This window comes from Ictalurus furcatus, chromosome 15 (assembly GCF_023375685.1).
Source record: "Ictalurus furcatus strain D&B chromosome 15, Billie_1.0, whole genome shotgun sequence".
NCBI classification, from domain to species: Eukaryota; Metazoa; Chordata; class Actinopteri; order Siluriformes; family Ictaluridae; genus Ictalurus; species Ictalurus furcatus.
Genome location: NC_071269.1, coordinates 11,977,243 through 12,002,138, shown reverse-complemented (window position 1 = coordinate 12,002,138; position 24,896 = coordinate 11,977,243). Strand labels below are relative to the sequence as shown.

Below are 24,896 nucleotides of genomic sequence, written 5' to 3'. Positions count from 1 at the left end.
TGCTCTGTCGCCCTCATGTGGATGAGGAGCACAATGCGATCTGCTGCACTGTTCCCAGGTCTGTCAGTAGCTGTCTGATGCGGTGTTTGAGCTGCGGGAGACGCGCCAGAGGGTCTGGAGGCTCCAGCTCACCCGTGTAGTCTAGCCAACTTTCTAAAACTGAACAAGAAACAGAGAGAAGAGGTGTGTTTCATCCATTCTGACATATAGTAATTAATAACTGCATATCCACAAAAAAAAAAAAGACATGGAATTCTATTAAATAACATTCTACAATTATCCTGGAGAGGATGCATCAAGGATTAAGCAATCAGAAGCAGAAGCTAAGTACAATCATGTCCCGAACCCACATAACATTATAGTACGCCAGTGCCACGGCTGCCATCCTTCCACATCATATGTAGTGACAGCAGATTTCATTTTTTACTGCAGAGTTTTGGGAAGTTTGTTGTTTTCACTGCAGGGTTTCTTACACATGGATATTCAAGAAGATAGTTCAAATAAGGACTAAAACCAATTGTGCCAGAGTTCGGCTGTCTTTTACAATTATTACTTGTCACACTGTATGAGATAATAATAATAATAATAATAATAATCTTTATTTTTACATAGCACCTTTAAAGAAGCACTTTACACAAAAGAAGCACTTTAAAGAGGCACTTTACACAATAAGAAAATAGCAAGAAGAAAAAAACTACACAAAACATACAAAAACAAAAAACAGACTTGAATATAAAATGGTTAAAACCATTAAGAAAAAGCTTTTATAAAATAATAATAATAATAATAATAATAATAATAATAAACATAAATAAGTAAACAAATAAAGGTTATGTTAGATTTAAAAATGCTCAAATTCTGTGAGATGACCCCAATAAAATCTGGGCTGCATTCGATAACAAACTGTGTGATAACGTTCTCCAAACCAGACTGTACAATGAAGATCTAATAATAGACCTGCGATTAAAGAAAAATGACTACGTTCTGCTTACGTCAATCAATCGACGAGATCTGCGCTCGTGCATAAAACCACAAGATGTCAGGGGTGCAACGATACATGATGCAAAATGTGCATCATGGAAACATGCACTTCCGGTGGTGGAAATCAGCATTCTATTAATAATGCATGTAAAGCAGTTGCACTGTTGGAACACCAGAGGTCCCAATGTGCTCGAGGTCACGTGATCCTTCATGGAGAGCCTGCGAGATACGCACTTGTGAAGTCTGGTAGCTCAGGATTGCAACAACCAACACGCATTATACGTTATACAGTTACATTTTTATAGTGGTTCAAAAAAAAAAGAAAAAAAAAAGAAAAAAAGGCGCTCTTCAGTAGGTTTCAAACACAACGGCCACAGAAATCTGGCATTTTAGACGACCTTGGTGCTCTGTTTCAGTTACAGACTTTAGCTGTAGGTCAGACACCTCATAAATTCACAAACATTTTGAATGAATAAACAAAAGTTATTTATTTATTCTGAAGATATGGCGAACCTGCAGTACATTTACAGTGGTGTAAAAAAGTATCCTGGTTTCTTCTGTTTTTGTGTACATCACATACTACATTGTTTCAGAAATTAAAACAAAATCTAAGATATAACAAAGCAACCTGGGTAACACAAAATACAGTTTTTAAATGATAATGGTATTTACTGAAGCAAAGAAGTTATCCAATACTAACTAGGCCTGTGTGAAAATAGATTTTGGGAATTAATAACTACGGGGAAAAATACATGAAATAATGTGGTTCAGCTGGACTAGACACAACCAGGCCTGATTACTGCAAACCCTGTTCACTCAAATCAATATTTAAAAATGAACTTTTTCAACATCATGAAGTTGGTTACCCAGGTCTTACCCAGTAACACACTTGAAAGAAATTCCAGAAATTATGAGGAAGAAGGTGATTGAAATACATCAGTCTGGGAAGGGTTACAAAGTTATTTCAAAGGCTCTGGGACTCCAAAGGACCACAGTGAGAGCCTTTATCTCCTAATGGAAAAACTCTGCACAGTAGTGAATCTTCCCAGAACTGGCCAACCTTCCAAAATTCCTCCAAGAACACAGCAATGACTCATCCAGGAAGTCACAAAAGAGCTACGGACAACATCAAAGGATCTATAGGATACTCTCTTGCATCAATAAAGGTCACTGTTCATGACTTCACTATCAGAAAGACACTGGCCAAAAATGGCATCCATGGAACAGTGGCAAGGTGAAAACCACTGCTAACCCAGAAGAACATTAAGGCTCTTCTGAATTTTGCCAAAACACACCTTGATGATCCTCAAACCTTTTGGGAGAATGTTCTGTGGCTTCATAAGTCAAAAGTGGAACTGTTTGGAAGACAGGGGTCCCATTACATCTGACATAAACCAAATACAGAATTACACAAAAATAACATCATACCTACAGACAAGCATGGTGGTGGAAGTGTGATGGTGTGGGGATGCTTTGCTGCTTCAGGACCTGTTCACCTTGCAATAATTGAGGGAAACATGAATTCTGCAATCTACCAGAAAATCCTAAAGGAGAGCTCAACTGGATTATGCAGCAAGACAATGAGCCAAAGCATAGGAGTAAGTCCACCTCTGAATGAGCAAAATGAAAGTTCTGGAGAAACCTAATCAAAGTCCTGACTTGAACCCAATTGAGATGCTGTGGCAGGACCTTGAAAAGGCAGTTCATGCTGGAAAACCCTCCAGTGTGGCTGAACTAAAGCAGTTCTGCAAAGAAAAGTGACCCAAAATTCCACCAAAGCGCTGTGAAAGACTGATCTCCAGTTATCGGAAGTGTTTGTTTGCAGTTATTGCTGCTAAAGGTGGCACAACCAGATTTTAAGTTTAAAGGGGCAATTCGTTTTTCGCATGGGTGACAGGTGTTGGATAATTTTTTATTGCTTCAAATAAAAATAAATAAACAAAAAACTGTATCGTGTGTTTACTCAGGTTGCCTTTGTTTTATGTTGTATTTTGTTTGAATATCTAAAACCATTTAGTATGAGATACACACAAAAACAGAGGAAATGAGGATGGGACAAAAACGTTTTCACAGCACTGTATTAACAATGTAAAATATTAAACTCATTAATAGCAATTTTTGATGTATTTAGTTTTATACAGGAAAAAATAAATAATAGTTTTACATTGTTTATGATTCAGAAATAAAGTCGTTGCAGTCATAATTTTGTTCTTCATTCAAATTTGGTTCAAACTATTCTGAAAATGAAATCAAAATTGTAAAGCCAGTGCACTGAATGGTGACCAGAGTGCATCGTTACACCCTCATATGATTATTACCTCAAACTCACTTTGAAGATATATTATTTAAATAAATATCCATGTTTTATATCAATTTTGGCATTGCCACAGGTGTATTTGTCCCCTTGAGTTTTCCATAATCCTGTGCCATCCTCCTACTGGTGGGCTTTGGATGAGTGTCATAGTCTACATAGTATGCATACTATTTGACATACTACTCAATGTACATGGTTTGGATATATAACCATCACATGGTCTCCTCCAACATAAAGCCAGTATTTCTACCTCAACCAAGTGTTTATTTTTTCTGCCGTTTCTAATTAGTTTTTTTTTTTTTTAATATTGTGATTTTAAAAAAAAACAGCAAAAAAAACAAACAATAACAAGTTGATAAAAACTACAACAGAGAAACTGAACATAAACATCGTACGATCAGCAACTCAGTCAGAGTTGGTTCAATGCTCACCATCCAGCTCTCTCTCTATGAGGTCCATCCTGTGGCTGACCTCATCTTGCACAGCCTCGATGTGTTCCAGCAGGTTCAGCTGCCACTGCTGGTGTAGCAGGAGGTCGGGGTCAGGTTTAGAGTCACAGGTCACTGGGTCAGGCTCCTCTTCCTTAACCTGGACTGCACAGCTCTTCTCTCTTTCGGCCGCCGCTAGCAGCTTCATGCGACACTCCAACTCCTAAGAAAGATCATGTTAAATTAGTAATCACCGGACCTATCTAGAGCAGGATGTTTTCATCTAAAACTGTTCTACACGTTCTGTGTGCGCAGGGCTCATTTAGTTACAATCTATTTGAGCCATTCTCATTTTTAAATGTATCCCCAGGGAAACAATTGTTTTTCTCCGTCTCATCCCAGTTTGAAAGCAAGCTAGAGTCAACAGGACAGGTTTAAGTATTCATGTTATCCCCCTGCTCTTGGTCAGCTAGCCCTGGATAAACAAATCTATCCTAAACACTAGAGGTCGACCGATTGATCGGTTTTACAGATTGATCAGCACTGATGACTGATTGCTGGAACTATCGGTTATCGGCAAAAATCCACACTGGTTTTTCCCGGTTGCGTCCGTTGTGGGAGCAGCTGAAAAAAGCCCACTGTAATTAAACAGTACAAGAGCGGCCTCTAGAGGCGAAATAAAAACCCAAAATATTGTTGTGTTATTTGAAGTGTTTTTTTTTTTAATTCATTTTGGATGTCTTTATTTGGTATATGGAGTGTTGCGTTTTGGTTCAGTCTGGATGTATATATTTACTTTAACATTTATTAATAGTTTTATATTATATATATTATATTATATTATATATATATATATATATATATATATATATATATATATATATATATATATATATATATATATAAATTATTAATAAATGTTAAAGTAAATATATACAACCAGACTGAACCAAAACGCAACACTCCATATACCAAATAAAGACATCCAAAATGAATTTAAAAAAAAAAAAAAAAAAAATATATATATATATATATATATTTCATTTTAAAACGTACAGTAAATTTTCATGGTACAGTCAGTGCTGTTTATTTTTGTATTAAAGAGCGGCAATATCTTACTTTGTTATATTTTCATTTAGTATAAATTTTAAAAAATTACAGTTGATCAATCGGTTATCTTGCAGGTACCGCCCAACTTAGTCATCTGTAAAATCCACTCTCTGTCTACGTATACTAAATACATCAACAATAGTGCACGGTTACACCACCTTAGAATTGGTCAGTTGCAGTTTGCGCGTCTCGAGCTCCAGAAGCTCCTCGGTGCTGCGCGTCTCCACCACCAGCCGCTGCTCCAGTGCTGGATAATATGCATGTGGCTTTTGGTAGCAGTGCTCGCTGCTGATGTAAGACGTCTGGAAGGAGCAGGCAGGAGGCACGGGTTGCTTGGAATTGACCTGCTCACCATCTGTGGAGTCCGCTGCGTGAGGGGAGCAGGGAGAGGGCGTGGTCATACCAGAATGCCCCATACCCTTCCTGAGCATGCCGTCAGATGGCTTCCAGGGCTGCCGCCACAGTTTCAGGTCTGGGTGAGCCTGAGCCCTATCAGACAAACAATACAGGTTTCATTTCATTAATAGTTCAGAAATTATTCAGTGGCTGTTTTACATACATATGAAAGCCAATAAGTGTAATACACACAGTACTAATTACTAAGTAAGTACTAAGTACTAACTAGTAATTGATGCAAGTTGCTTAAAAGGTTTGGTTTAATTTAAGTTCGTCATTATATTCTGTATTTGTGCACTTGCAGTGTAGGTTCTGTAGTTTATTGTAATGGTAGTGATCTATTAGTGTGTGTGTGTGTATATTATATATATATATATATATATATATATTATATACACATACACACACACATACATACACATACATACATACATACATACATACATACATACATACACACACACACACACACACAAACAGATATAATCAAATATTTACAAAAATGTGAGGGGTGTACTCACTTTTGTGAGATACTGTATAAATTGGACAAACAGTTGTGTTAATGTAAAGGTTTAGTCTGAAGTTTATATTTGTACCACTCAAGTTGTGGATTTTATTTTAAATAAACTAACAAATAAACTATTAACTAAAACTATCTGTTTTTTAAATAAAAAACAAAACAAAAAAAAACAGATTAATCAAATGTCTCCGGATCATTGGGGAAAGAGGTCAAAAATCATCAAAAAAAAGTTCACGTTGCCATAAAACACATGCACCAAGAACAGAAGTTAGAACACAACAGCAGGCCAATTTGATTGTTTCCGTGAAGTTGTTTCAATTAGCAAGCATGTCACTAATGAGGAAAAGTGATGGATACGATTTTTCACCGAGAAATCAGGTGCTTTGCCACCAAAGGTGCCATGTTCTGAGTAGTTTAACACACAGATATAAATATCAGGAAAAGCTGAAATTCTGATCTGTGCATCTTTTCATCTCAAAACCAAGTGTCTCCAGTGTATAGCAAAAAACAAAAGAATTGGCCTTGCCATTCCAGTACTTTCAGAGGGGACTGTATATGGAAAAAAAAAAAAGAAAAGTAAAAAAACGGAAAAAAAAAAGAATTTCAGGTATGGTCTTTCTACAAAGTCTCAGTTACTCACCAACTATATTAATCTTTGTTTAACTTGGATTTCAACATGGAATCTGCTATATCTCTCTCCACCAAGCTTGACAACAGAATAAACAAAGTTACTCCCCCCCCCCCCCCCCCGAAAAAAAAACCTACTGCAGTATGCTCATTTTGAGCTGGAGGCCGTTCAGCACTTCGAACACGCGGTGCACGTCGCCCAGAAGTTGATGCGTGGCTGCCATTTTCTTGCCGTTCTGGTGAGAGTAGTTTTCTTCTAAGAAGGGCAGGCCATACATGTGACCGCTGCTGAGCCAGTCCTTATCGTACCAGTAGCGCTGACTCTGTCTTTGAGCTGAGCACAAAGCATTCACAAACAAAAAGAAGTTTAAAGCAAGACTATAGTCAATGATATAAGGCATCATCTGACAAACGCAAAGTTTCGTTACTGAGAAGGTGGAAACGTTTGACACAACACTAGAATGCGGACTGTGATCCTAAGACACCAGATATCTATCCCAAGCATAAATAATACATTTAGTGCTGCACCGCTGCACAGGTAGCAGTGGAACAAAATTAATTTCATGGCCGTCACTGAGAATCCTCAGAGTGGAGATTAAGCCAGCTCACCAGGAGGGTCCCTGCAGATGTAGCAGCTGTAAGTGTCAGGGACGCTGTCCTCATACAGGCCCATGCACGTGCCATGCTGCCAGCATAAACAGTCGTCACACTGAAGAGGGGAATAAAAAGGCAACGTGGTTACTAACATTTATCTCATTTATGCAACTGAGCAGTTGAGGGCTAAGGGCCTTGCTCAAGGGCCCAGCTGTGGCAGCTTGGCAGAGCTGGGATTTGAACTCACGACCTTCTAATCAATAGTCCACCATCTTAACCACTGAGCTACACAGTATGCACTATATGGCCAAAAGTATGTGGACACCTGAACATCACACCCATATATGGGCCTGGCACAAAGGTGGAAGCACACAACTGTTATAATGTGTGCTATGATGGAAACACAAATCTGTTATAATGCATTTTCTCAGTGACTACACAATCTACTACTTTTCTGTGTTTGATCACACTTTGTTTTTCACATTGTGTGTTTGTCCATGATTGTTCATTGTTTATGCATCACTGTATTGTAAAGCGTCCTTGAGCTCTGGAAAAGCACTATATAAATTAAAAATATATTATTATTATTAATTTTATTTATTTATTTATTTATTTTAAAACTGTCTAGGATGTTCTTGTACAATTTCCCTTCTCTGGAACTAAGGGGTCCAAACCTGTTCCAACATGGCAATGCCCCGAGGTCCATGAGGACACGGTTTGCCAAGGTTGGAGTGGAAAGAAAAAAACAAACAAAAAAAAACAAAAACAAAAACAAAAAAAACTCAAGTGTCCTCCAAAGTGCCCTGACCTCAAGCCCACCTTTGGGATGATTTGCTGTTCCACCCCAGGCCTGACCTCATTAATGCTCTGGTAACTGAACGAGCACAAATCCCCACGGCCACACTCCAATATCCAGAGGAAAGCCTTCCCAGAAGTGTGGAGGTTATTATAACAGGAAAGGGGGGACTAAATCTGGAATGGGATGTTCAACAAAATACATCCGAGTGTGATGGTCAGGTGTCCACAAACTTTTGGGCATACAGTGCATGTCTGTAAAGTAATGTTGGCAGAGTATAACTGTAGAAATTACTAAGAACACTCTGTATAAATCAATTCAATGGGAGTGTCTTCATGATGCATGCAAAGACATTACACAAAATGTATTTGTAGTACGTATACATCATTGCCTTTGTGCCTCATTACAATCATTAATAGGTTACGTGCCCATAATATGTTGGCTACACTTGGGCTAGGAACTCAATAACTAACCTAAAGCCCCAGAGGGATCGCGTCTCTGACGAGTACCTATAAAACATTGTTTATAATTTCTTGTTTAAACTCCGCCAATACTTGGGTTGGGACAGAGATGACAGAAAAGAGACTTACTGAAGTCTCCATACTGAAGAAATATTTTTATGAACACGTATATTAAGAAGTGATGTATATTACCTGGAGTTATTTCCACAAGTCCTTTCATGGTAGGAAAAAAAAAATCCAGAGATAGACCAGTAATAATTACATGAATCACCCTCGCCAGGTAAAATTAATCCAGTCCGAATAGGGCTTTAAAAAAATGTATTATATGGTGAAAAGTTTCCGTGCTCTTTAAATGCTAACAGTTCTTTAAATTTACAAGTTTTTATTTATTTACAAACTTTTCATCCGAACATGGGAATCGTTTTTTCTTTTTTATGATTAGGGTGGACATCTTTTTTCTATAGAAAACTGCTTTCTGTATCAATGAAAAAAAACGAGGCTGAAGAAAGCATGCATACTATAACCGTAACTACATCACTACCCATCTATGCCTTCTGATTATACAGACTATTTAACTAGCTAACTAACAGATGATCTATTTAGATTTATTACTGATAACCTAGCTTTATTTCATCACAGGATCTGCTAGTAAGCCTTGCAACCGCTGGTGTCACAGTACATGCTTCTACAATCAGAAAGAGAGTGCACAAATTTGAACTGCATGGGAGGCGAGCCAGGAAAAAGCTTTTGCAAGACTACAGTTTGCCAATGAGCATATAGGCAAATATCGGGCCTCTTGGAATAATGTGCTCTGGACAGATGAATCAATGATAGAGTTGTTTGGCCACAGTAACAGCAGACATGTTTGCCACAAACCAAAGATTTTCAGGAGAAGCAGGCCTAGTTAAAGCCCGGATTTGAATCCCAGTGAAATGTTGTGGGGGATTTGAAACGGACAGTACATGCAAGAAAACACTCAAACATCTTGCAACTGAAAGACTATTGCATGGAAGAGTGGTGAAAAATTCCAGCAAACCTGGTGGACAATTATGCAAAAAACACTGCTCAAGGGGGCAATACTATCTTCTGATGCCAAGGGTGTACTTCCTTTTTCCACAGAAGAATATCACATCTATTAATATTTCTGTTTAATAAATGATTGAAAATGTCATTTTCCTTGTGTTTTTTGTGTTCAAGTACATCACCTTCATTAATAAGCACTTTTTCAGAGATGATCAAATGTTTGCTTGTCCAAATATGTCAAAAAAGCTGATCATTTCCATGGGGTGTACTTATTTTTAGCTTTATTAACAAACATTACATTGATCTGTCAATATTTAGCATACCTATTGCGAGGAGGAGACTACTTGGTCCATGTTAAAATATCTGATAAGACATATCAGATATAATATCTCCTAATATTTCCATCACTGTCCTCCATGTTGATTTCTCCCACTTGCCCTCCTGGTCTGGCTGCTCGAGTGACAACAAGTAGAACTCAATGCCTTCAAAGTCTTCACTGCCAACAAGTACTGCTACTAATCTGTATACCTTAAATACTTGTAAAATATACCTTGCCCATGTTTGGATCAATGCCAGAAATGTAAAAAGAATTCATCTAGTGATGGCAAGCATGAGTCCTAACAAATCTTACGATCACCTATAAATTTTTGAGATATTGCACTAACAAAAATGTTCATACCAACGGATTGACAAACTGATGGCAAAAATATCAGACGGCTAGAAAATGTGACCTTGAGCGCCTGCACATGAATTACATTTAAGTAACACCTCTGCATGACAAACAGGAAGGAAGCCACTGAAGAAAATCTATTTCAGAGACATTTGACATTGCTGTGACATTAGTCATGTTTGGATCAAATCCAAAATTGAACGAGTTAAATCCTACAAACATTCAACCACTCGTTCATGAAAACCCATAATGCCTCCACCACCTGGGGCGGAGCCATAAAAAATAAATAAATAAATAAATAAATAAATAAATAAATAAATAAATAGGGGCCTGGCGTGACTTTTATGAAAAGAGAAGGAGGGAGGAGGAAGGAATAAACCGCAATTCTGCCTGCCTTCCACTGAATATACTCCTCAATCATGACAACAAGCCATGAATGTCCGTTTCAGTCTTTCTGCTGTATGTAAAAAGTTGACACTAATCTAGAAGAACGCTCTGTTTTTGGGCAAAGCAAGCCCACCTGGATCATGAAGTCGTTCTCCTCCTGCACCTCGCACACACAGCGCACTATCTCTGAGTCATGACCCACCGTCTCCACCCCCTGCTCAGAGAAAGGCGTGGTAAGATCGAGCCCCGTCTCCGACTCCTCCTCGCTCCATAGAGGGCTGTCTGTGGACCAATCGCTGCCGCTGTCTTCACCTGCAGCACAGGTAACCAGAGATGAAGAAAATCATTTGCGTAACCTCACAAACACATACACAGTTGAAATAAATCAGTGGGGGATAGGGGAGTAGATATGAACCAAAAAGAGAAAAGCCATAAGTGAACACAGGACAACAGAAAAGAATAGGATCAAAGCTGAGACTAAAAGCAGACTAAGAAGCAGAGAGGAAGCCTGGTTGAAAAAGGGCCCCCCGTGTTTGATACCCACCATCATCAAGCTCTGTTTCGGGGAAGTGTGCGGCGCAGGAGCGGTGTTTGTGGGAGAGGGGCAATTTGATTGATTGATTGGGATTGCAGGGGTATGAGCTAAAGCCATTGCTCTTATCACTGCCATGAGTGTCTGTCAGAGGAAGGGAGAGCAGATGCCAGAAAGTGTTAGGACATATAAGACACACGCTTAACACACACAGAGACAGAGGGAGCAGCTTCCTAGCCATGAGGAATTCACAGGCAACACTGGCATCTCTGAGCAACATCGATAAAAGCTAATGTTTATAATGTTAAAGAATTTAGCAATAGGTCATGAGGCAAGTAATAGGAACACTGCCATTATTATACATTAGACAAGCTAGCAGGAGGAGGAGGCACTCCTATACTATAGTGCTCGGAGTACTGCACAGCATGTATTAAAACTACAGGTCGACCGATGGTGGACTATTTACCCATACCGATAAACAAGTTGGGCGGTACCTGCCAATAACCGATTGAGCAACCGATAGTTTTTAAAATTGACACTAAATGCAAACATAACATTCAAAGTAATATACTGCTGAACAGCACTGAGTGTACCATGAAATTTACTGTACTTTTTAATAATGAAATACATACATAAATATTAATATATACTAACTATTAATAAATAGTAAAGTAAATAAAAGATATACATCCAAACTGAAGTGAAAAGTAACACTCCACATAACAAAAAAGAGAGACATCCAAAATGAGCCAAAAAAGACAAAATGTGTCATTGACTACGTTTACAAGGACAGTAGTAATCTAATTATTGACCTTATTCTGAATAAGACAATATTGTGATTAAGGTGTTTACATGAGCTGCTTTTAGCTGCTTTTTTCATGTTCAGGTTTTACATGTTATAATGTTATAATATAGAACTTAGATCGATTAACGGCACACGTCATTACGTCGCCATGCGACGCTGTCCGACGTTCCCTCCAGAATTTCACGTATCGACATACAGGTCGTCTTCGTTATGGTACCGTATACAGTTTTGGGTGTTTTTATTTCTAATTTTACGAACGCAAGTGCAGTTAATTATTCGTCATGCTATACGTGCTAATAGATGACTGCTTGAAGCCACGGGCTGCATCCGAAATCACATACGTGCGAGTATTTCACTTACTATATAGTCGGTAAATATGCGGTTTCGGACGCAGCCGTGCTCTCTTGTTTGCCGTCAAACGGTTGAGCACTGCCGTGTGTGTACGTGTCCCGTCACAAAATGTGGTCAAAACTCTCACACAATGTTAATAATGTGATTAAGGTGTTTACATGTCTGTAATGCACATTGATAATGCGACTAAAATAGGAATTCTCCACATGTCTTAATTCAATTTGTGTTTACTTCGAGTATGACTTTAGTCAGATTAAGATCAATAATCACTGTTTACATGATAGTTTCTTACAGTATTGTATTAATCGGGTTAATAGCAGAATATTGTTGTCCATGTAAACGTGGAGTGATTGTTTTTATTTCGCCTCTAGAGGCCGCTCTCGTATTGTATAACGACGGCAGACCCTTGTCAGCCGCTCCCGGAACGGAAGTGACCGGGAAAACCTAATTGGGTGTGGATTTTTTGCAGATAACCGATAGTTCCCCCAGTTAGTAATCGGTGCCGATTAATCTGAAAAACTGATCGGTCGACCTCAGATGAACTGCGGTCATTTCCCGAATCACGATCATGAAGCAGGAATCACAAACACCAATGAAGAGCAAGAAAAAGAAAAAAAAACAACTTTCAAAAACAGGAAAGAAGTGAAAACCTCCCTAGAGTCTTGCAGCGAGTTCAGACTAAAAGCAGTATGTAGTTTGCGGTATGTAACCATGAATATTTCAAAAGACACCTGAATGGCATACTGCTTAAACTGAATTTCCAAATATGGGGCTAATGCTACTTGAGCACCGTCAGCTACAGTGCCTTATGTATGTATACAGACAGCGGGGCTGATCAATCAGACAGTGATTATCACAGCTTATTATTTTGATCACTACTGCACAGAATAGTATATCACTATTGATATACATATTGATGCAGTCTACTGATAAAATATGATACAGTACGTAAGCACATTTCAAACACAGCCACTGACTATACATCAGGTTGAAAACACGTAACAACATTAAATAAACAAAAAATATGGTTATCCTAGAAACAACAGACACAGTATATGACTCGTGAGCGTATGTACGCATGTGTGTGTCTGTCTTCAAGAGGCCTGGATAACAGAAAAGCACCTGAACACAGTGGAGAGATTAAGCCACATGTCCAACTGTCTCACCTGACTTGGACCTCTTTTTCTTCTTTTTCTTCTTCTTTGGCTTGATGCAGAAGTCCCTCGGCTTCTTTTCTCGCCTCTTCTCTTGTTCTATCCACGAACCCCCCCAAAAATTCATAAATTAGCTATGTCGAAGCTTTAACAGCTTTCATTCATAGCAGGAGTATTTCATGTGCAGCAGTAGATGTGAAGAGGGGGATGCACTCCCATACCTGTTTCCATGGTGACCCAGTCTCTGTCGTCATGGAGCGCGCGGTTGGTGTGCTGGTTCTCTTTGCTTCTCTCGCAGTGGGAGGAGCTGCGCTGACGATGCACACCGTTGGCAGTATGGGGTGACGGGGTGTGACTGGATTTACTGTCACTCAGCGGGGATGGAGTGTCTGTGTATGAGGGAGAGAGAGAGAGACAGAATGAGACGCTGAGACACACACACACACACACACACACACAAGATATGATAAAGAGAAAAGAGAGACACCATGTGTAGTGAGCATTCATTGTAAAATTTGTTTAAAAAAAAAAAAAAAACAAAAAAACACCTTATTGCACCTTATCGAATCCACTGCAATCTCCACAATATCTCACACTTACCTAGAGATGCAGAAACGGTGCGGCGTCTGCGCGGAGTCTCCAACGTGTGCGTGTGGCTATCCTGGGCCTGAGGTTCAGAGGTGTGTGTGTTGTGTGAAGAGCACAGCTCGCTCTCAGAGTGGTAGTACTTCATGTGATAGTGCAACAGAGATGCCTTGCGGAAGGACTTGGTGCAGCCTGGCACCTGGCACTTAAACGGGTTATGGTCCAGTTCAATGGAGAGAATGGGCGGCGGCTGGTTCTTGATGACCCTGTACACTGTGAGTGAGTGGGTATGTAACCATAATTACATTTTTCACTGTCTGAGTGACCATTATGACACCACTATGACACACAATAATACAACTGGTCCTTCAATATCTCATTCTAACATACTCTGTTGCTAAAACCCAAGCTAATACACAAAATGCTTGAAGGTTGGCAGGTCCGATATTCCAAAGTAGAACTGATATGGCACAAGAATACGGCTTCAAAGCTTTCCGGTTAATAAGCACATCTGGAGACTGCCACTTGCTAGACACAGGAGAGGCAGCTGAAATCCTCTGCTAACATAATTACCGTCTGTTTCATTTTACACTAAGACATGACTCACGCGTGCTTTGTTGCTATGGTAATGCTGACACCAAAAGCTGATGCATACATGCACTATAGTTGTAATCACACGTAACATGAAGGTCAGCAGATGTTCTGCATCCGCATAAACAGACCACGTCGATTTATTCCGTTTTGCAGAAATCTTTGCATGTAAACATAGCTTATGCTGCCTTTACATTTGTTAATAAATAGTCATGAATGCTAATTACCAGGGGTGGGGTGATGTTTTGAAATGTCTGTTAAATCTACTTAGTTCATATGAAATATAGTGATCATTTGCAGAGGGAAAAAAAGAGGGGGATAGAGATATTTGAGTACACTCACATGGTTCCCTGCTGTATTTATTGGTGGTTGGGAGGTGGACTTGTCGTTGCAGCAGCGTGGCTGAGGAAAATAAAACCAATGAGCATACATTTATAAATAAATAACTAAATAACTAAATAAATAAAAAGCTATTAGCATGCATAATTCATTTTAATGTGGGAACTGTATAAGCATGAATATAAGCATTCCAGTAATATAAAAGTGGGATTAGTTATTTAACAGTAATGACGTACCAAGATCAGGACTAGACGCTGTCTGTACAATAGGCTTGGGGTTCTCCAGAAGACCCGTCTTGCAGAGACCCTCCTTATCACCGAAGCTTTCTGGAACAGAATCTGATCTAGCAGGTCTGATCTGGGATCGACTGTTTCTGTCTGTAGGAGGGGAAAACACAATGTGGGAAGATTAATTTTATTTAAGGTTACGGTTGAGGTCAGAAGTTTGCATACACTCATCATGGACATGAATGTCAGGCATTATTGGGCTTTCAATAACTTCTTTGAACTTTCTTTTTCTGGGGCAGAATGATTGTACAACATACATCTTGTGTGTGTGTGTGTATATATATATATTCTTTTTTTAAACAAGAATTTGGTTCACAAGTGTTAATTCATTTGGGGTTTTCTGTAAATCAACACAGGACAAAATTATACATACAAGGTCAAAAATATACATATAAACACTTGATTAATTCAGTGGTGCTGAAAGTTCCAGAATGTCCTTTAATTTGTCAAGACCAAGGCCTCTTAATTTCCTGTTAGTGATCATGATTGACTACAGCTGGCAGCTTCTCAGTGCCAACATAACAAGGGTTTGTTTGACAGCACTCAATGGATTGACCAACACACAGTACTATGGCAAAGTCCAAGGAGCACAGTGCAGATCTGTAAAAGAGGTTGGTGGATTTACACAAGTCAGGAATGTCTATTGGAGCCATTTCTAAACACTTGCAGATTCCAAGATCATAAGTTCAAACAATTATACATAAGTACAAGTTATTGGAAAGTGTAACCACTTTGCCAGGGTCTTGAAGAAGACCCAAACTGTCACTCTCAGCTGAGAGGAAATTGGTTCGGATGGTCAGGAAAAACCCAGGAACCACCAAGGCACAGGTCTGCCATGAACTGGAAGCTTCTGGAACATCAGTGTCACTGTCTACAGTCAAGAGAGTTTTACATCGCCATGGACTGAAAGGCTGCCTTCCAAGAAAGAAGCCCCTGCTCCAAAATCAACACCATCAAGCCCATCTAAAGATTGTGGCCTTCTGGAGGAAAGTTTTAGGGTCAGATGAGACAAAGATTGAGTTGTTTGGCCACAATAACCAGAGTTATGTTTGAAGGAGTAAAGAACACTGCACTAACTGTTAAGCATTGAACAACAAATGTCATTGAACTCGACCAATTCTGCCAAGAAGAGTGGTCAAATATCCAACCAGAATTCTGCCAGAAGCTGGTTGATGGCTACCAAAAGCATCTGCTCAAGGAACATTCAACTAAATATTAGGTGTGCTGCATGTATATTTTTGATCCTGTATGTATAATTCTGACCTTGTGTTGACTACAGAAAACCCCAAATAAATAAAAAATTGTGAACCAAATTCTTTTTTTAATTTTAATTAAAGATGTATGTTGTACAATCATTCTGCCCCAGAAAAAGAACAGTTCAAAGAAATTATTGGAAGCCCAATATTGCCATGACATTCATGTTTATGATGATGTGTATGCAAACTTCTGACCTCAACTCTATGTCCGAGCGTGAGAGAGGGGCTGCATGTACGGACCTGTGGTATTGGCTCTGCTCCTCTTGGATGGAGGAGTTTGTCCCGTGGATGCACGTCTTTTCCTCAGCTCTGGAACACTGGCCCGTTCTGCGTCTTTTCCTATACGAGGCACACAAGCCAACAATGTCATCAGCATGACTCATCAAAAAACAAGACCTGCTAATATCTGTGTCTGGAGCTCTTTTAATGACATGGGTGTTTCCCAATAGTGGGAAAAAAAACCACGGGTACAAAACGACAAGCAAAACACAGCAAAGTCCTGCATTTCATAGTAGTGATGAAGCTAAGAAGAATTTGGTTGTTTATGCGTATATGAGCATCGCTTACACTCCTATGCTTCATATAAATCGCCTCCATTTTTTTTCCACACGCTCCCAAGGTTTTCCCTCCTTCCAACAAATGAGGATCACTTTAGCGTTCCCCTAATATTTTGAAGAGCTCCTCTACAAATCGACACTCAAACTGCTCCAGTTATGCTTGCATGTTAGTTGTATCGTTTGGATCACATCCCTACCTAGCACTACCGGATAAACAATCCTTTTAAATCAATCAGCCATCGACACACAGCGCTGCAGATGCTACACTTACATGTCACTACCGAACAATAAATAAATAACAATATCCTTTTGTTTAAAAAACAAGTGTGATAACTACAGATGCACCGATAATAAATTTCTCAGCCGAAACCAATAACCGATAGTTCTGCCTTTTATGCCTTCTTTTAAATTAATACTAATTAATTCCACAATTCTGAAGGCAATGCAAATAAAAACTCTCATAAACAGAAAACACTTTACTCTAATCAACATTAACACATGAACTAAATTCTGAAGATTAAAGTAAGATTTCTTAAATTATTGAATGTTATTAATTCATATTAACTTTGACTGAATTCTAAAACACCTCCTGTTAGTCTCACATTCACTCACCACAAACAAAAGCATTTCTACTTCATCACTGAACATCAAACTGCTAATATATAATATCAACTTTTTTTATATATTAACATTAACTGGATATGAAATATACTTCTCTACAAATATATTTTTCTGTGCAGTATATACCTTTTTTGTTATCTCATCTTCATTTAAATCTTTCAGTGGTGTACTGTTGCTTTTTTAATTCAACTCGAGCAGTGCAGCAAAAAAAAAAAAAAAATTAAATTAAAAAAATTGACTCTTCACCGAAACTACTGCTTCACTTCTACTCACTTCCGGTGTAAAATTTTAACAGTGCAGAGCTTACAAACTGCAGTTTTGTCATCATTCCAAACAAGAGACATCTTTACACACAGCACGAAGTCAATGTGTTTTCCCGCCCTCTTTTGATTGACAGGATATAATCAGCCCTGATCATCAGATGTTTTTAAACTATTTGCCGCTGGCGTGAAAAATAGCCTTTATCGGCAGATACATCGGTGCATCTCTAATGATAACCAGTTTCAGAACCTGCACAAATCCTGCACACACCCCACTCTGATGTACTAGTCTGTTTACAGCAGGGCTGTCACGTTAACCGCTTTCTCAGTGATCACACTGGCTTTATTCACAAATGTACTAAATGGATGGATAACATTAATTTGATATATTTAAAAAAAAAAATCTATCTATCTGTAGGCATTAAAGAAAAGTATCATCATAGTCAGTTTTTGTTTATTTTACTACTGTCTTGCGGACAGTTTGTTCGATAAATTATATATTGTGGTACGTTGTGTATCGTACAAATGTCCTCAAGTATCGTGATATGATATTTTGTCATATCGCAGAGCCCTAGTCTACAGTGGGATCACGGCATTCCCCTACCCACAGAGTGATCGCTTATGATTGGTGTAAACACCCAGTTCGAGCAGAAAAGACAAATGCGAGTACTTTCATCATCAAGTTGAACTGAAAAAGTTTAGTTTAATTCACAACTAATTAGTTCTACATGTTTAACATCTCATTGAGAAATGATTTTATAACATAGCACTCCCCCACTTTCTTGCTTATTTGGGAACACTATGTGAAATTTATTTAAGTCAATTTATTTGTAGCTTTCACCAAATCACAAGACTTACAATTCAGAATATTTTTGGTGAGCTTCTGTTACTTTATTTGTAGCACAAGTAAGCGCAATGTAAACGTATTAACTGACTTCACAAGCCCTATTACCCATAAACCTGTTCTCGGCATCCCAACACAAACAGGTAGAAATCAGACCCAACGTTTCCAACCAAGTCGTCTGTAAACCAACTCTTTCACACTCTAAAAGACATTCACATGTAAAAGTCAGCACAACTGCAGGGGTGCACATCAGCTCAGTCTTACCCTCCACTACTTTGCCTCTTGCTCTCCTGTTCTGGCCAAGACTGGCCTCTTTCTCTTTCTCGTCTTTCTCTTGTCCCTCTCCACAGCTTTCATGGGCACCGTTCTGAAGTGTTCCAACTTTCTCCTCCTCTCCCCCTCCATTCATCTCCATTGATTCCCCTCCTCCGTTCTCCAGTGCTTCTGTCTTCACGTCGACGACGGACGGCTTTTCCTCTTGCTCTTCGTGTCCGTTCGCCATCTCGGACGGCTCCTTTTCAGCCAGCGTGGTGTCCTGAAGCTTGCTGCACTCGTCTGTCACCTTTGAGTCTTCTTCCTCCGATTCGGTCTCACCATCCTGATGGTTCCTACCGTTCTCTTTGGCCTTGCTGTTCTTTCCTGCTGCTCGCTTTCGGCTCGGCTGCCCCGGCTTGTTGTTCGTGTTCTGTAGATTGCAAAGATAGGAAAGCATTCACCTGAGCCTAATGCTGAAGGAAGCATCTCAGGATCACTTTATCTCTTACTAAAATAATTTTTACATAAGGAATTTATCAAAAATACTCAAAGAATTTAGTCTGTATTTATTCTGATTACCACAGATGGCAAGAGTGGATTCTTACCTCCTTTCTGAAAGGTTTAATCTTTATCCCTTTCACAGTCTTAACTACACCATCAAAAAACCTCACTGTATAAGAATCTGTAACAAGACAAAATCAGCACGCAATTGAGGTTAGTAAAGTAGTAATCATGTGTTGTAATACAATAATAATAAATTATTATTATACGTGATGATTTTTTGCCAAGGACAAAAACATGATGTGCTTCATTAAAAATGTTACAAAAGAATAATCATCATATGTCTTGATTAGATGTCGATCGATTGATTGCTTTGCCAGATAAATAAAAAAAAGATCCACACCAATAGTTTTCCCCAGTTGAGTCCGAGGTTACGTTGTCATGATACAGTACGAGAGCGTCCTCTAGAGGAAAAAAAAACTACTGCTGACAAATTTGGTTGTGTTGTTTTGGATGTCTCTATTTTTACTTGTTATTTCGAGTGCTACTTTTTGGTTCAGTTTGGATGTATATCTTACTTACTTTATATATGAATATTTATTTAATTTTTTAAAACGTTCAGTACATTTTCATGGTACAGTCAGCACTCTTTATTTTTGTAATAAAGTTCAGCAATATTTGATTTTGGGGGTTATATTTTGATTCAGTATCAGTTTTTTTTTTTTTTTTGAAATCGGTTATCAGCAGGTATAGCCCAACTTACTTATCATTATCGGGAAAATCCTCCATCGTTCGACCTCTAGTATTTATCATGTATAGTCTTAAATAGCTAACTAACTCACCATGTATTATTATATTACATTAAATACTACTTTTTACCCTAGTCAATTACAGTAGACTGGGAAGTGCACTGGAGGTTTGACTTGCCCTGTGGACTTGCTAATGAATACATCATTTGTCCACCCATTTTCAGGATTGAGGATATCACAATTACGTCCCAATAATTTCTTATTAGTATAAATCATCCACAATAACTGACCGTCTTTATCACGGGAGAGGATCTTAGCAGGATAGTAGCGACAATCTGACCAGCTGGCTAAAACTTTCTGGTTGATTTGAAAACCCTGGAAAAACATAAGGAACACACACAATAATGAACAATGCTTTATTTGTTACAAAAAGGAAAAGGGGGAAAAAACAAACAAAAAAACTCTATTAATAAGTAACCGCAATCTCTTTTTGCTAGTAAGTAGTCACCGGGACCATGTTGTGCTCCTGCAGGCCTTGTCTCCGTAGCTGGATTCGTTCCACAGGCCGAAGGTAAGGGCTGCTCCAGTCGAACCACTCGTCATAGCGATGACTCCACTGTCTGTAGTGAATCAGGACCTTCTCCTCCTCGTAGTCAATCTTCTCAATGCTGGCAGCATACCTGAAAAAGATTTCGCATTAAACCAGCAGGTGTTATATCAACATTTTCACACAACACTGCACCTTTTTTCAAATGATAGCAAGCGAACTAGTTGCACAGATTTGGCCTAAATTAAGAGCCTCTGCTGGTTATGGCGAGGAATTTTCCCTAACATTAGTTAGGCTCTCAAATGCTTATTGTTTTATTTGCGGCTCTTCGCTGATCGAGATTTATAAATGATCTCTCACTTTCCGTGTGAATGCTTTAAAACGCAGGCTCGCATTTCCCTGAATGAAAACAGAGTCGGACTAGAAGCTAGGGGCTATGCTGGTGGTGCAGAACGCTGAACAAAGCAAGGAGCTCACGCAGCTGTGTTTGGCTTGAGCCTTGTAACAGTGTGAAAACAGAGGAGGAGGGAAGTCAAGGCTGCCAAGACAGAACAAGAACTAGATGAAAGAGAAAGAAACACTGACCAGTTCTTCAGACTGTCCCGGGCCTCCAATGGTGCCCCCACCTCGAACGTGATCCCTCGCCTGTTGGGAGGCGTCTTAGTCATGCTGTGCGCTTCGCACCGACCTTCAGAAAACAAGGCATTAATCAGCTATGCATGGTTTCATATATCAGATTAAATTCATGTGGTGCAAATACCCTCATTCTGGTACTCACAAACCTGAATTCATGTGTTTACACACAAATAACAAAAACAATCCTCCAAAATATGTAAAAGTCACATGTCAAAATTAATAGTGTAATTTGATCAAAACCTGAATCACTGAGCATTAAAATGAATAGATTTAAAAAAATTATTATTATTATTATTTTTTTTTTTAGAACAACAACAGCATGGGCACTTAAATGACAACCCCCCCCGGCCACAAAACACCAACACATTTAACTTTAGCAACATGTTATGCGAATTCTTTTATTTGAACTCTCCTTGTTTGTTAAGGTGTGGGAGGAAAAAAAAAAACAGAAATCCCTTCAGTCAAAGAGGATGGTCAAGTCATTAAAACAGGGCACGAAACACAAAGGAAGAACTGGCTCTTGTGCACCCTCTAGTGGCAAAACCACAATCCAGAATTTTCCTAAGAACCTCTGCTGACAAACCTTAACTCCAAATCTCATTATCAGGGTGGATAGCCTAGATCTATTGCTTATAATTAAATACAGAGTGAATGGGGGATGGGGGGGGGGGCTATTACAAGCAATATAATAATATATGATTCATTCTGACTGAATCCTTAATCAGCACCACGTTATGAAACATTGGCTTCTACACTGTACAGCATGGATGTGTCCAATAATGTGTCATTTGGATGGGAAATGCAGAGGGTTTAAATAACCTGATAGCTGGAAATAACCTTCTGCTTTGTCTGGTTACAAATGGATGCAAAAACGCAGAAGTGGGTTATGGAGTATTAACAACATAACTTGTGTCAGGGTTTTTATATTTTTTATATAAATAAAACAATTCAAGCTTAGAAAGACTTGAAGCTAAAAGTTTATGTTTAATCCTTCTGTTCTGTTAAGACTGCTTAGGATTGATGTACTGTTCATGGGTCATGCTGATTTTGGGCGGCTGGAACAGAAAATAATACTGAAATTACAGCAACAGGTGTGTGTCATCAGTTGTGAGTGAAGTGCTAATAAGATAATGTAAGTGTGAATTCATAGTGTATATCACAAATTTATACCCCAGCTTTAATAGTGGGGGGGAGAACTATAATTGCTTTCGCTTTAATTTAAATTCTATGGATCCCTTTATATTCTTGTGGTAAACAACACAGCTAGCTGTGTATCTGAAACCGTACACAGTTGTAGTGTATAGTAAACTGTGTATAGTTAGTGGTAATGAAAGCGCGAGCGTGATTGTGATTTTATAAACGCCTCCCCAAATCTGGTCCATTCAGAGGCCCTCTCCGTGTTCACGTGACTCCAGCCACAGCGCGCGAGCCTGTGCATCGTGCAGTCACGGTCAGAGGTGTTTTCTAATGAGCACAAACAATAAAAAAATCGTTAAATAACTGTCTCAGGGTCGATTTTAAACGGCTCCGCAGCGAGTCTGGTTTAAAACAATGTCGTATTCAGCGGACGCACAGAGAGAGCGAGAGAGAGAGAGAGAGAGAGAGAGAGAAAGAAAGAGAGAAAGGGGGGGCAGCGTCATGACGCAAATGGCGCGCAATACGTTTCCTCCTTGCTGTTTACCTTCTTGTCAAGCACGCGCCTCTTCATTTCGAGTCCGGCATTAATGTTTGCTTTGTAACACATGATGTGTGAACAACATTTATCTCGTAATACGACGGAAGAACGTGCTGTATGGGGCCAAATACAAAAATACGTGCTTTAAACTTTTCCTGTACTCCGCAAGCGAAGTGGAAAAACGTGGGCGCAACGTTGTGTGCGAGCGCAGCGCGAGCCGCGATGTAGCACTTTATATAGATACAAAACAAAGCATGCCAAAACACATAAACATCACATTACACACGCACGAACTTAAATATTTAAGCGTTTCTTCCACAATTATCCGTAAGTTCGCCTGTTTAGACGTTTTACATTGTTCACTCGGCCCTGGCGAAGCGCACGGTTACAGTAGAAGCTGATTGGAGGACGTGTCAGACGTGTGCTGATTCCTGTCCTCTGATTGGCCAGCCTTCTGTCTGTCAACTAGTTATCGCAAAGCGGCCTCCTTTCGGCCTACTCCGCCGTAATGATGACTCGGAAAGCCAAACAGCAACTTCACCGAAAAGTGGTGCTGACTGACACAGCTCTGCTCGCAGCTCGCGCAGTTCTGCATGTAGCGGACATTACTGACGGGCGAACCTCTCACTACAACCACTTTTGTTCAAAATGACTCATCAGTGTCTGATAGCGTCGGCACACATGTACTGAAGACAAGTTTGGTCTAATCACAACAGCATCATCATCACACATTCACAATTCTAAACATCAGACCGCGTCGCACACTTACTTAAATAACCGAGCTATAAGGAAAGCAGTCCACTTACCGTTGTTTGACGGGATTTTGTTATTCCAAGTGCAGTGAGAACAAGAGTGAGTGCAGTGTGGCTCTGCGCCGCGTGCTGACTGTTATCCGCGCAGTTTGTTTTCTCCGGCTAGCAAGGCCGGTGCTTACGAGGCGGCGCTCGTCTGCGCATGCGCAACACCTCACCATTTCCCTCTTTTATCCCCCCCCCTTTATTTTATTTGATCGTTTTAACCAAATACTTTAGAAGGAAGTATAAAATTTTCTTCTCCTTCTTCTTTTGCATTTTCAATGTAAAATCCTGTTCCAGATATGCTTGGTGTTATTTTTGTTTTATTTTCTTTTAAGCAAACACAATTAGTGCAATCAGTTCAGACTTAATCAGTATTCAATTTGTTACTACTACTTAGTTACTTTTAACTACTACTACTACTAATAATAATAATATAGAGGGAGCTAAAACAAGGCTTGTGAATATAGTGTATAAGATGTTCTGTGCTGATTGTGTAAGGACCCTTTGTGTTCCTCTTGCAGGTGCACTGATTTCTCTCGATGTTGAATTATGGATGAAATGAGCACAAATTTCTGTAGAATTTTGCCCGTTTCTGACTGAATTCTGAGCATGCTGTTGGTATATCCTCTACTCTTTAGGCAGCCAGAATAGTCGATATGAGCACTTTGTCAGCGTGGCTTTCAGTATTGAGAGTCTTTGCTCAGACAGTCTGATACGGTGTATTGTCTGTCTGGTTTTAGGAGCCTCCTGTCTCCAACGGTTCAGTCTCCGTGGATCTGACAGTGACATTGCACCACAGCGGCACCTGGCGGCCAAACGACGCTAAATTCTTCTGCTTATGGCCACTAGAGGCCGCTGTGGTGCAAGGTCTCTCACAAGTCAGTGACAATGGGTATGTCTCGATCAGCTCCCTAGGTCGTGAATCATTATATTGTGTACATGAGTTGGGGCACTGGAAAGGACCAGGGGCATAACCTGGTCTGGGAAAAATTTTTCTTTAGCCTTGAATAATTCTCCACTTGGAGCAGTTTGTCACTACGTAACTGAACGTTAGAAGACGGCAGTGTTGTAATTATATATATATATATATATATATATATATATATATATATCTTCAGGAAAAGGAAGTGAGGCCAATCAGACAGGGTTTACAGGAAAATATGTGGAAACACTCATGTCTTATTGGCTGACAGCTCTCAATTCTGCCAAACACTAGATCACAGTCAGTGTGAGGAAAAATGTATATA

The 24,896-nt window shown here is 39.4% G+C and overlaps 1 protein-coding gene across 1 annotated transcript; it reads right to left on the bottom strand.

The window, feature by feature from the left end:
- Positions 1-8,054: 8,054 nt before the first annotated feature.
- phf20b (PHD finger protein 20, b) lies at positions 8,055-23,805 on the bottom strand. The gene is made up of 14 exons (XM_053644368.1): positions 23,659-23,805; positions 21,127-21,229; positions 20,503-20,674; positions 20,285-20,369; positions 19,350-19,426; positions 18,754-19,174; positions 16,448-16,546; positions 14,901-15,041; positions 14,668-14,727; positions 13,750-14,007; positions 13,371-13,538; positions 13,162-13,248; positions 10,852-10,983; positions 8,055-10,619 (listed from the first exon to the last, which is right to left on the bottom strand). Exons 2-14 carry the CDS (start codon positions 21,207-21,209, stop codon positions 10,366-10,368), a joined length of 2,037 nt encoding a protein of 678 aa, XP_053500343.1. The 5' UTR covers positions 21,210-21,229; positions 23,659-23,805; the 3' UTR covers positions 8,055-10,365.
- Between the last annotated feature and the right edge of the window lie 1,091 nt (positions 23,806-24,896).